General features: G+C 38.5%; 2 protein-coding genes across 2 annotated transcripts; both read right to left on the bottom strand.

Moving 5' to 3' along the window:
• Positions 1–1,275: 1,275 nt before the first annotated feature.
• LOC144020894 (monocyte to macrophage differentiation factor 2-like) lies at positions 1,276–10,134 on the bottom strand. The gene is made up of 7 exons (XM_077524785.1): positions 9,886–10,134; positions 5,424–5,505; positions 4,095–4,255; positions 3,933–4,007; positions 3,757–3,858; positions 2,695–2,764; positions 1,276–1,640 (listed from the first exon to the last, which is right to left on the bottom strand). The coding sequence occupies exons 1-7, from the start codon at positions 9,897–9,899 to the stop codon at positions 1,437–1,439; spliced, it is 708 nt and encodes a 235-aa protein (XP_077380911.1). The 5' UTR covers positions 9,900–10,134; the 3' UTR covers positions 1,276–1,436.
• Positions 10,135–10,877: 743 nt separating this feature from the next.
• Positions 10,878–11,720, bottom strand: LOC144020478 (uncharacterized). Its single transcript, XM_077524017.1, has 2 exons — positions 11,438–11,720; positions 10,878–11,336 (listed from the first exon to the last, which is right to left on the bottom strand). Exons 1-2 carry the CDS (start codon positions 11,703–11,705, stop codon positions 11,023–11,025), a joined length of 582 nt encoding a protein of 193 aa, XP_077380143.1. The 5' UTR covers positions 11,706–11,720; the 3' UTR covers positions 10,878–11,022.
• Between the last annotated feature and the right edge of the window lie 667 nt (positions 11,721–12,387).

Here is a 12,387-nt window from a genome sequence, read left to right as displayed (position 1 = left end):
ACAGTTACTGTAAACGACAGTCGTGACGACCTGCAACTTGCGCAAAAGAAATAAACCGAATGATCGGAAATAATCTACACAGTCAAAAAATAAATAAAAATAAAGTATCAATGGCACGTTGAGTTAAGCACCGGCATGCCTTTCCAGTTACTTAGGATTACTGTCCACCTTGCACAATAGAAATAAACAAAACTAGTAGAAATAATCCACAAAATAATCATTTTTAAAAAATCCCATCACGGATTGTCTTGTAGATATTTTACAATTACTGTAAATGTGATTGTTTGTTGTCATTCTGTCATGATGACCGACACCTTGCACAAATGGAATGACTCGAAATAATCCACCAAGTATTTGTTCACACATCATCATGTTAACGTGTGACATGATTACTGTAGAACGATTGTTCCTCGTCAGTTAGGATGACCAGCTGCCTTGCACAATAGAAATAAGCATAACCACTAGAAACAATACACATAGTAATAAAATCGGCCATACATACTCATGAAGGTCTTATACAACTGCTGTAATGCCAATGCGCTTTGCCAGTTAGTCATGATGAGAAGCCACCTTGCACAATAGAAATAAATACAACCACTATAAATAATGCACATAGTAAAAAAAAAAAAAAAACAAGTTAAATCAGACACACAACCTAATGGTTTCATACGATTAGTCTTAACGCCACTGCTCCTCGCCAGTGAGTCATCACAAGCCACTTTGCACAATAGAAATAAACACAACCACTAGAAATAATCTACATAGTAATAAATAAAACCAGCTACACATCCTCGTGTAAAGGTTTCACACAATTACCCTGCCGTCATCGCTCCTTGCGAAATAGTCATGAAAAGCAGCCGCCTGGCACAATAGAAATGAAGTGATTGACTAGAAATAATCCACAGATTAAGAAGAAGAAAAAAAAAACGACGCACCACTGTGTAAACATGTCATACAATTACTGCAAAGTGATCGTTTCTTGCCAGTCAATCATGATAACTGACATATTGCACAATAAAGTGAACAATCATAAATAATCTACACAGTAAAAAAAAAAAAAAGGTCCACGTCACAATTGGCCACTTATAGATGTGTCACTGTAATCTTTTAATTTAGTCAGCATTACTGGCGACCTTGAATAATAGAAATAAATATCGACTAGAAATAATGTACATGGTTAAAAAAAAAAAAAAAAAAAAAGAATAAAACTGGCCACACATCCTCATATAGCGATGATCCCTCCTCGCCGGTTAGTCGCAATAAGCAGCCCACCTTGCGTGATAGAAATGAACACAACTAACTCGAAATAATCCACACGAGCAAGTTGCGAAGTGTAAACATTTGACGCAACACGCGACACGCGGCTTCTTCCCAGAGGGCAAAAACGGCGGCGACGCGGGGAACGGAGCGGAATGTTTTCTCCCTCAGCGGCGCTGTCATCTGGAGGTGCGCACCTGGTTGGCGGGCAGCGCGTACAGGTACGTCCAGATGGCGTAGTAGTGCACGGCGGCGCCGATGGCCACGAAGAGGTGCCAGATGGCGTGAGCGAAGGGCACCACGCCGTCGCTCTTGAAGAACACCATGCCCAGGCAGTAGAAGGCGCCGCCCAGAAGGAGCTCGCACAGGCCCGACCGCTCCGGCTGGAGTCCAGACGACAAGTCAAGTCAAGTCAAGTCAAGTCAAGTCAAGTCAAGCCATCTTTATTTAGATCTCGGACTTAAAGTGGATGACGAGCAAAATGGAGTGCACCACTTGTTGGACAACAGGAAATTTGGACGATGCAAACGTTACTTGAGGAAAACAAAAATCTGTTTTTTTTTTGTTTTGTTTTTCAGTTTTTAGGGTCAGGTTGCTTTTTTTGTGTGTGTTTCTGTTTTTTTTGTTTGTTTGTTTTTGCTGCTTTTGGGGGAAAAATGTCACTTAAAAAATATATTAAAAATATTGATTGTGTAAGACAGAAATAAATATATTTCAAAAAACAGATTCAAAAACTATTCTGAAAAACAGGGGAGAAAAAAAAGTTTTAAAAAATAGGGAAAAAAATTTCAAAAACAAGGGGAAAAAAATACTCCCAAAAACTGAAAAGGTTTTTTTTTTTTTTGAAAAACACAAATATTATTTAAAATCAGGAGAAACACATTCTGAAAAAAATAATAAATCAGAAAAAAGGACAATGACAAAATAAAAAAATAAGTAAGTAAAATAAAAATAAAAAGAACTAAAATAATAGCAACTGAAAAAACCGTAAGAACAAATAATGACTGTTCCTGTGCGTTTTGGCCTCTTGGGGGCAGTGTGGTGCCATGCATCCATGGCGTACACACTTAAAGTAAGTACAGAAGAAAGTTGCGATTGAATTCTACTGAAATAACTTTTTATCACACATTGTGAAGAATTTGTACCTTTGCGTAGTGTTATCTCATCGGTGGGTACGTGTTCCCATCAGTTTTGTGTGTGGATATTTGTTATTTGAAGAAAGAAAAAAAACACTCCCAAAGTCGATGCTAACTTCCTGTTAGCATTTGCTAACTTCCTGTTAGGGCTAGGCTAGCAATGTTTGTGTTCAAAGAATACCTGTCGATTCAATGGACTCATTTTACCAAGCGCACTGACTCAAGTGACCATACCCGTTCGATTACAAAGTCAAAAAATAAAATAAAAAAATACCCGTTCGATTGACGTGCGTGTGCTCACCATGGAGAGGATGACCAAGGCGGGGAAGAGGCCCATCACCGTGTAGCAGATCAACTCCACAATCTTGTACCTGCAAGCAGGTAGCGCAAACTTTTACAATAAAACCGTGTTCGCTGTCAGAAATAGCAAAATCATCCACAGAGTCCAAACATTTGGAAGCGGAGAGCTGCCAATGTGAAGTGAACATTTTTGGCTGGCAATTGAAATATGTTCGAACATACTCGCAAATATGTTCAAACATACTTGCAAATATGTTCGAACGTATTGAAACTCGAACGTATTTGCGACTATGTTCGAACATTATGCGAGTATGTTCGAACGTATTTGCGAGTATGTTCGAACATATTTCAATACGTTCGAACATACTTGTGAGTATGTTTGAACATATTTGCGACTATGTTCGAACATATTTGCGAGTATATTCAAACATAGTTGCGAGTATGTTCGAACGTATTTGCGAGTACGTTCGAACATAATTGCGAGTATGTTTGAACATATTTGCGACTATGTTCGAACTTATTTGTGAGTATAGTCGAACATATTTGCGGATATGTTCGAATATATTTGCGACTATATTCTAACATATTTTCAAATACGTTCAAACATAATTGCGAGTATAGTCGAACAAATTTGCGAGTACGTTCGAACATATTTACAAGTATATTTGAACATATTTCAATACGTTCGAACATATTTGCGAGTACGTTCGAACATATTTGCAAGTATATTTGAACATATTTCAATACGTTTGAACATATTTGCGAGTATGTTCGAACATATTTGCAAGTATATTTGAACATAGTTCAATACGTTCGAACATATTTGCGACTATGTTCGAACTTATTTGCGAGTATAGTCGAACAAATTTGCGGATATGTTCGAACATATTTGCGACTATGTTCAAACATATTTGCGAGTACGTTCGAACATATTTGCAAGTATATTTGAACATATTTCAATACGTTTGAACATATTTGCGAGTATGTTCGAACATATAGTCTCCAGCCAAAAATGTTTCCTCCACATTGGCAGCTCTACGCTTCCGTACAAACCCAAACGAACCTCTCGTGGAAGAAGAAGACGTAGGTGGTCCCCGACAGCGCCATCACCCACACCAGCCAACGCATGTGGCTCGCCCAGGGTCCTAGCTCCCTCAGGTTCAGCCTGGCGGATGCAAAAAAAAAAAAAGAGTGAGCTGCGCGCTTGCTCGCGCGCGGTTGTGTGCGTGTCTCACTTACCAAGGCGCGTAGGAGGCGGCGATGAAGAAGTAGATCACCATCCGGTCACACATGTGGAAACACTGCTCCACGTCCCTTCAACACGGGCGCAAACACACACGCGGTGTGTCACGTGTGCGTCTGTGTGCTTTTTGTTGTGGTTTTGCGTGAGCGTGCGAGTACCGTAGGTGGCTCTTCTTCCAGGCGACGGTGTGGAAGAGCGTTGAGACGGTGAACAGCGAGCTGAGTCCGGCCCCGTACACCCACGCCGACACGCGCTCCCACTGGTCTTCCGAATGGAAGTGCAGCAGCGAGCTGCCCAGCAGGCTCGGAATGATCCATAACTACACGCGCAAAACGTTAAATTAGGTTTTCAACAAGTGATTTTCTTCATTTTTTTTGGTCTTTATTTGCTGCTTTGTAGCTCCGTATTCATGCAAATGGTCTGGAAATTGCAAAGGTGCCTCCCGGCTGTTTGACTGGATTTGGACTGATTTTGCAAGGCCCACTGAATATTGTGTTCTATTGCGATAAAAACATGGAACCTACCAAAAGAAAGATTAAAGTCTCTTCTTTCATCAGGAAGAAAAAAGTATGTTTCTATCTGTTTCCGTTCTGCAGCAATTAGCATTAGAATATAGCTAAGTTTTCATCATTATTCTGAACACAGCTTGTTGCAACATGGCCCTGGTTGATCTCTTATACTCTGCTGCCACCTGCTGGCTGTCTTTTGTAATTTTTTTCACCTGTTCTCTACAGTTGAGAGACTGCAGCTTAGTCTTCTGTATGCTCTAGCATAAAAAAAAAAACAAACGTATAAATACGTCTTTTGGACACTCAATACATTTAAAATACAACGTACTTATACGTTTTGGGGAGCAAAAGTTTGAAATTTCCCAATTCAGCTCTTTTCATAAAACGGCTGTAGAAAGAAACTTTCACTAGCGACATGGAGGGCTGGAACGGATTAATGGCGTTTGCACTTGTTTCAATGGGGAAAGTTGTTTTGGATGTATGAGTGATTCAAGTTCCAAGCATGGTCATGGAGCAAATGAAACTTTTAGGTCAAGGGTGCTACTGAAAATATGTAAATATTTCATTCAGAATATTTTATAACCTGACACATTGTTTAATCAAATTGGAAATTGTAGGTAAGCAAAATGAAAATATTTAATAATAAAATCAAGATCAAAGTTCTGGGATGCATTAACAACCTTAAACATCAAACAGACTATCAACAATCTAAATGTGTAGAAATACTAAACAAGGCATTATGTTTCGATAAAACGTGCTTTATGAATGTAATATTTCATTTGTAAATTTAAATGACCTATCTAGAAAATTAGTACAAAGTACATTAAAAAAAACACAATTCAATTCCTTTACGTTGATTGATTTACTCGCAGCTACTTGTTGCAGTTGTGCTATACTGCCACCTGCTGCAGTGGCATGTACATTACATGCCCTCACTTCCCATTTATGATCACGTGTGAATGCCGGCGTGTATTTTACCGCATGCGTGGCACAGTTGGCGGCGTGCTCGTAGTCCGTGGGCTGGTATCTCTTGTTAGAAGGAACACGCGTGTTCATAAACCTGAAAACAGATCAAATGTTCACAGCAAGAATACACTTGATTACGTTTGAAATTACTGTATTAAAACGATTTTTAGATGCTTTGTTATATTGGCATGATGTTAAAAAAAAAAAAAAAAAAAAAAAAAAAAAAAAAAAATAAAAGGTCGACTTCGCCTCCGACATTTGGAAAAAGCCCGCTGACGGCACCTTTGTTGCCTATAGCAACCGCTGCGCGCGAGGGGTTGGGCTTGTTGCCGTGACTTGACTGCGGTTGCCGGGCAACAGCGGGAGACGGAGACAAGGAGGAAGAACCTTCCAAAGCATCTTTTTGCAGGGAAGCCCAAACAAGCGCAACGAGGAGGAGGGGGAGGGGCGGGGGTGTGTTAACGGAGTGATGTCACCGTCGCCATGGCAACCACCCAGCAAGGGACGGTCACCAGAGAGAGGAAAAAAAAAAAAAGAGGAAAACATTTCTTCTTTTCCGTCTTGCTTTCTGCTTCTCTTGTGATTGAATTAATATGCACACAAGTGCACCTCCTCCTCCTCCTCCTCCTCCTCCTCCTGCTTTGCGGAGGCCGATTTCGTAAGAGGCCTACATTGAGTCAGGTGTTGATCGACATGGCAAACGTTTCCTGAAGTTGGTTTGGTCATGTTGCTCGTTTCCACCATTGCTCAGTTTGCATGTCGTCGTTTCATGGAACGTCAACAGTTGACGTGATCAAGCTACAGATTTGTTTGCGTTATTGTTGTCGCAATCTGATTTATGGACTTGAGTGACTCATTTTTGCACCGCACGCGGATATATGACTCATTGAGCCATTTTCAGCAGCAAAAAGTTCATATTTTGTCGATAATTAATGTGGCAACTTCATCATTTGCCATCTCCAATTACTAACTTTTGAAAGAAGTAATTTTTCTACTTGCTGTCGACTGATGATGACATCACCCGTGCTGAGGAAGTCGACAACGACCAATCATGGCTCACCTGTTTTCTGGGTTTTGTCAGTAAACTGAGCCATGATTGGTCCTCTGCACAGGTGATGTCATCACCAGTTGACCGCAAGTAGAAATAATTCATTTTTAAAGGTGTACTTAATTGTACATGAAAAATAATAAAATATCGACAAAATATTCACTTCTTACTGCTGAAAATGGCTCAATGAGTCAAGTGTCCCTTTTAAGACAAAGTCAAATAGTTTCATAAATTAACAACAAATTGATAAATAATCATTTCATAATAATTCACAGTCGTAAGCGTAAGCCTAAATTATTTATAACAAATCTAATATTTATTGTAATGCAGATTGATTTATTGTTTGTGTTTGGAAAAATAAATAAATAAAAATGGGAAGATAAAAATAAATAAGAAAAAACTAATTATTGAATCATAATCATAGAAGCATTTTTTTTCCCCCATTTATTTATTTATTTTTTATTCATTCAGCCCTACTTGTAAAGACATAAAATCAGGGGTGTTCCAAATGTTTTCATTTTCGGCCCACTTTCAAATTCTTGAACTTGAATTTCATAAACACACTGAAATCACACACACAAGTCATTCATTATATATTGCTGATATTTTGCAGTTATTTTGTTTGAAATCCTGTTACATAACTTTCTGTTACAGGTGCTCAAGCAAAGAGTTGAGGACGTTCAAGGTTTTGGGGTGGCCCCCCGAGACAATATATTACAATTTCAACTGTGACACTCCACAATTACAAAATTAGCATAATTGTAAAAAAAATAAAAATAAAAATAAAAAAAAATTAAAAAAAATAAAAAATAAAAAAAAGAGTATGAATATTAAGTTTTGAGTTGTTTTAAATGTAAACATTTGCACCTTTTATTTTTAATTTTAAAATAACTAATTTAATAAAATGTTGTTTTATCAAAAAGGAACTTGTAGCGTTTCAAAATTTTTTATTTTATTTGGAACTTGTAGCGTTTCAAAAAATTTATTTTATTTATTTTTTTTTTAAACATTTTCTTGTTTGGTACCAAAAAAAAAAAGAACAAAGATCGTCTTTCTGCACAGTGCACATGCTGCACTCCATCTTCAAGTTTTTACCAACATAAATAAATAATTATAAATTCTGTTTGGTCCAAAAGGAATTGACATAATTATAGTGGTTCTCATTTTTTTAATTGATCTTAATATTTTTAAATGTGTAAACATTTTCTTGTTTGGTACCAAAAGAGAAATGATCGTCCTACTGCACAGTGAACAAGCTGCACTCCAAGTTTTTGCCAACACAAATAAATAAATAAATACATATGTATATTATAAATATAAACATCCTAAATTGTTTGCTCCAAAAGGAACTTACATAATTATAGTGTTTCTTCAAAAAAAACATTTTCTTGTTATGTACCAAAAAATAAATAACCGTTTGAATAACCGTGATTTCAATTATTACCAAAATAATTGTGAATATTATTTTTCCCATAATGGAGCAGCCCTACTAGGCTCGACCGCAACCAAATCCCGCCTCTGCATTCAGTACCCAAACTGACTATTTGTATTATTATTTTATTATATTATAAATATTATATTTTATATTTAATTTATATTTTATATTATTATTATTATTATTTATATTTTTTTCTGGGGAGAAATTATGTCTTTTTTCTGTTACAAATCGTTTATTTTGTCATGACACATATTTTCCCTTCTCACCCTGCCCACTTCCAACCTTTTCTTTTTTTTTTCTAATTAGCCTCTATGGGCTGTGTCAAAATATCATTTTTAGTATATGCTGCGGGCCCCTGAAAAAAATAGATGGCAGGCCACAAATGGCCCCCAAGCCATAGCTTGGAGACCACAGCCTTAAAACCCCCAGAAGTGCCTGTGTATCATATTAAACGATGATTCATGCAGATCATAGCTCGCCACGCGCAGCTCTTATGAATTACAAAAAAAAAAAGTGACCATGGCCCAGAAACGAGCGACACCGTCCCCCCCGCCCCAAAAAAAGAAGGAACTCAAATGACGTATGAAGGCCCGGAAGCGTCAGTTGAGCGCGTGCGTGCGCGAGCCAGGCAGTTGCTTTGGCAGCCCCGTTTAACGACTCCATCAAGATGGCTGCTAATTAGCAGGCCACAGGCCAGTCGGCTGGGGACACGACATGCATTGTGATGATGACTCAAGCAGCTCGCAGCACTCAGCCAGACCACTTGAGAAAGTGGATGAGAGGAGGAAGGAAAGAAAACAAAACAAAAACAAAACAGGCTTGTGCCAGACTCCTTGCCTCTCGCAGGCCAATTAATTAGGTACACGGCCGATTGACATCCACACCACAGCTGCGTGTGTTTTCATTATTCATGATACTAATATAGAGCTTGTGGTTTGTATACTGTAGCATGCAGTTCTTATTGACATAATAATAACGTTATCCATTTCTATTCTAAACAATGTAAATTATATCTTTTTTTCCGATCAAAGCCATATTTTACTGTAGTTTTTAATTTCCTTTAGGTTTTGGTTACCTTACATATCGCAAAGAGAGAGTCACTTTTTTATATATTTCAAATATTGTAACCAAAATTACAAAAAAGCATTTATTTATTTAGTTTTCTTTTTTTTTATTTAATTTTAATTATTTTGATTACCTAATTTGTCTCAAATGTTAATTTTCGTCTATGTATATAAATATATATATATATATATATATATATATATATATATATAATTACTGCATGAATATGTATGCTAAAAAAGTAATTTATTATCATTATCATATGGCATATGTGTATGTATGTATACCTACAAATATTATATACATTACATACACACAAAATAAGTTTTAAAAAATATATATTTTTGATTAACTTATTTATGTAAAAATACAAATATATAAAAATATAATCATTATAACAAGAGCTAGAGCAGCTATAACGATCATAAAAATTGTACATATATATTTTTTTAAATTAAACGCAATATAGATAACTAATACCATAACAAGCATATTTTAAGAGCTGTTGCTGACATTTTGGTCAACATGTTTTTGTTTTGTTTTTTGCATGGAAATGCTTTTAATAATTGCATCATTAGCGCACAGACAAAAATGTTAATAATTTCAACAAATATGCTTACAATTAAAGCAAATGGACCACATATATCATCATCATCATCATCAACGTGACAGCTTGTGTATGTAATGTACGATGTGTACCATCAGCAAAGTACTGCAGATGATATAAAAAAATGAAATCAAAATTGAAAAAAAAAAAAAAAAAAAAAAAGATGCCATGATTTGTTCTCTCATCATCCACCAGCTCCTCCTCATCATCTGTCATCAGTGTGGTTGCTCGGCGACAACAACAAGACGAGCAATCGAGAAAAAGAAAAGCGAAAGAAAAAAAGCCGAAAGTAGCGAATGAAATGGCGTCTGCTTACCTTCCAAGAGTCATTGACGTCGGCCAGTAATCAACAGTTGACAGCACGGACACGACGGCGGCCGCCTTCGGTGCACTCCTGCCGGCCTGAGAGCTTCGCGATGCCGCTGGATGGGAAAAGAGGAGAGGGAGGGGGGGATAGGAGGATGGGGGGGCTCTGGTGACGTCACTGGAGACGTCACCGTCTCACCAGGAGCATCCCACAGTCAAATCGTGCTGAGCCTTCGCGGACAGTAAATCCGTCTGTCTTATGCTGCCCCCAGGTGGCCAATGTTAGCATAGCAGAAGGAGCAGAAAAATGTTCTTCAGTTGACGTGACACAGTGACAAAAAACGGTTGAATTCGATCTAATTATGTTTTGAATGTATATGTTCAGATATAAATACCATTTTCAATATTACCTCGCGTCACAAAAATGAGTTTGTGTGTAGACCAGAAAACAGAAGCGACGGTAACAAACGTCCTCCTTCTCCAAGTAGTGGCCACTGGCGGGAACTTGCAACTCGGCGCTGTCCGATGACATCACTTGTCAGCGACACGCTAGTATCTTTTTTTTTGTTTGTGAAATAGCAACACACTTAACGGGCATAAACCTTCGAGGCCAGTCTTATTGCATTTTTGTGGTTGATAAGTAGATAATTCTAAGATTTTGACAGTTTTTTTTTTTTTTAACCTTTATATTTGTTACTACGTACATTTGTTTTAAATACCGTGCGTGTATTATTATTTAATTATTATTAAATGTTTTATCCTTTTAATTTAATACACAAGTTCTCTTGGAGGGTTACTTGAGTCATTTAGCCACTTTCAGCAGTAAGAAGCAGACAAAATATTAACTTCTTACTGCTTCAAAAAATGGCTAAATGACTTCAAGTATCCCTTTTAACAGCTTAGCATTTAAAGTGACATTATAATTACCACATTTCAAACACTCTTTGTTGGACATAATGTTTCTTGTGATTAATACCAGTGAAAAGATACTCCACAACCATGTCTTTTGTCATGCCTTTATTTACTAAACTACATGGTGATTGGGGGGGAAAAAAAATGAACCGAAGACAGTCAATCAGGAGCTGTTTGGTTACACCTTGATCCACCCGGCCTCCTCACAGGTTGTGAAGCCCATTGGCAGACCCCGCTAGATCTCGGTGTCGCGGAACCAGGCCTTCATGGTGTAGAACAAGTCATACACGGCGTAGTACCAGGAATAGAAGGGAAAGGCCTGGGGCCTCTCCCGTTCCCAGCTGGGGTAGTTCCAGCCGAGGTTCTCTGGTGCCCAGTTGGGGTTGTTCCATCCGGGGGTCTCCGGTGCCCTGATGGGGTTGTTCCATCCGGAGATCCCTTCCCAGTCGGGGTGGATAAATCTGGGGGTGGCGGCGGTCCAGTCATACTCGTCATCGTCAGGGTCCCAGGGAGAAACTATGTCATCCATGGGATGACCCCAGTCAATTTCTGCAAAGAAAAAAAAAATGACAGGAGCACCCGTGAGAGATGGGCCAAAAAAAAAAAAAAAAAGGGCAGGTAGCAATTTGAGCGAGTGCGAGTGTGCGTACCCGTGGGACGGCCGGACACGTCCATGATGACCACCGTCACCATCGCCGCCATCATCATCATCGCCATCTTCATCATGTCTGGATCCAACTTGAGTCTCCGTCTGCGGAGGGAAGTATCTCGGCTGTGTTGAGAGCGCGAGTCGGTCCGGCTGGCTGAGGTGAGTTCAAGTGAGCCGCGCGGCTCCTTTTTATACGCTCGCTTTACTTTCGTTTTCGGCTGTTCAAGGTCGCGCGCATCGTCGGACAACGAGAGAGGGAGGGGTGACATGCGCGCTTGGCAAAACTGGTGTGTGTGAGACAAAGTGTGACAAACGCCAGTTTTTGCTCACATTTTTTTTATGAGATGAACTCCGAGAAAAAAAAAATAATAATTCTTCAACATACTCAATATTTCTCAACATTTCTCTCAAATATTCTTCACAAACCAGTCGAAATCTCTGATAGTGAGCACTTCTCCTTAACTAGACTAAGTGCAATTTCTGGAGAAATTGCGTGGGAATACTGAAAGCAAATTGAGAGATAAATTATGAAATTATAATCTCCTGGTTTACTGGACAATGCGCTTTACCAACGGTGCCACCGAGCAGTATCAGACACCTGGTAATGATGATAATTTATATTTATGGAAGTGGGCATGGAAAGTAATACTTGGAAAAAGTTCAATGTCTGTCCCATTGAAAATGAATGGGGAAAAGTTGATATTAAATGTAATGTGGAATCAGACGATATATACCCCGGCAGGCGTGAATTTTTGAAGCTAGTTGAAATTGGAACAATGTAAATCGGAAGTATTATGTGGGAGTTGTTACGCGGCAAAAAATTGTGGAGAATAAAAATCACAATCACATATGCGGGAACGCTGAAGCATTCCCACAACTAGACTAAGTGCAATTTCTGGAGAAATTGCGTGGGAATGCTGAAATGTCTGAATGGTAAGATTTGAATGGAAG

This window comes from Festucalex cinctus, chromosome 6 (genome assembly GCF_051991245.1).
Source record: "Festucalex cinctus isolate MCC-2025b chromosome 6, RoL_Fcin_1.0, whole genome shotgun sequence".
NCBI classification, from domain to species: Eukaryota; Metazoa; Chordata; class Actinopteri; order Syngnathiformes; family Syngnathidae; genus Festucalex; species Festucalex cinctus.
Note: the sequence above shows the minus strand (reverse complement) of the source record. Positions and strands in the feature narration are given on the sequence as shown.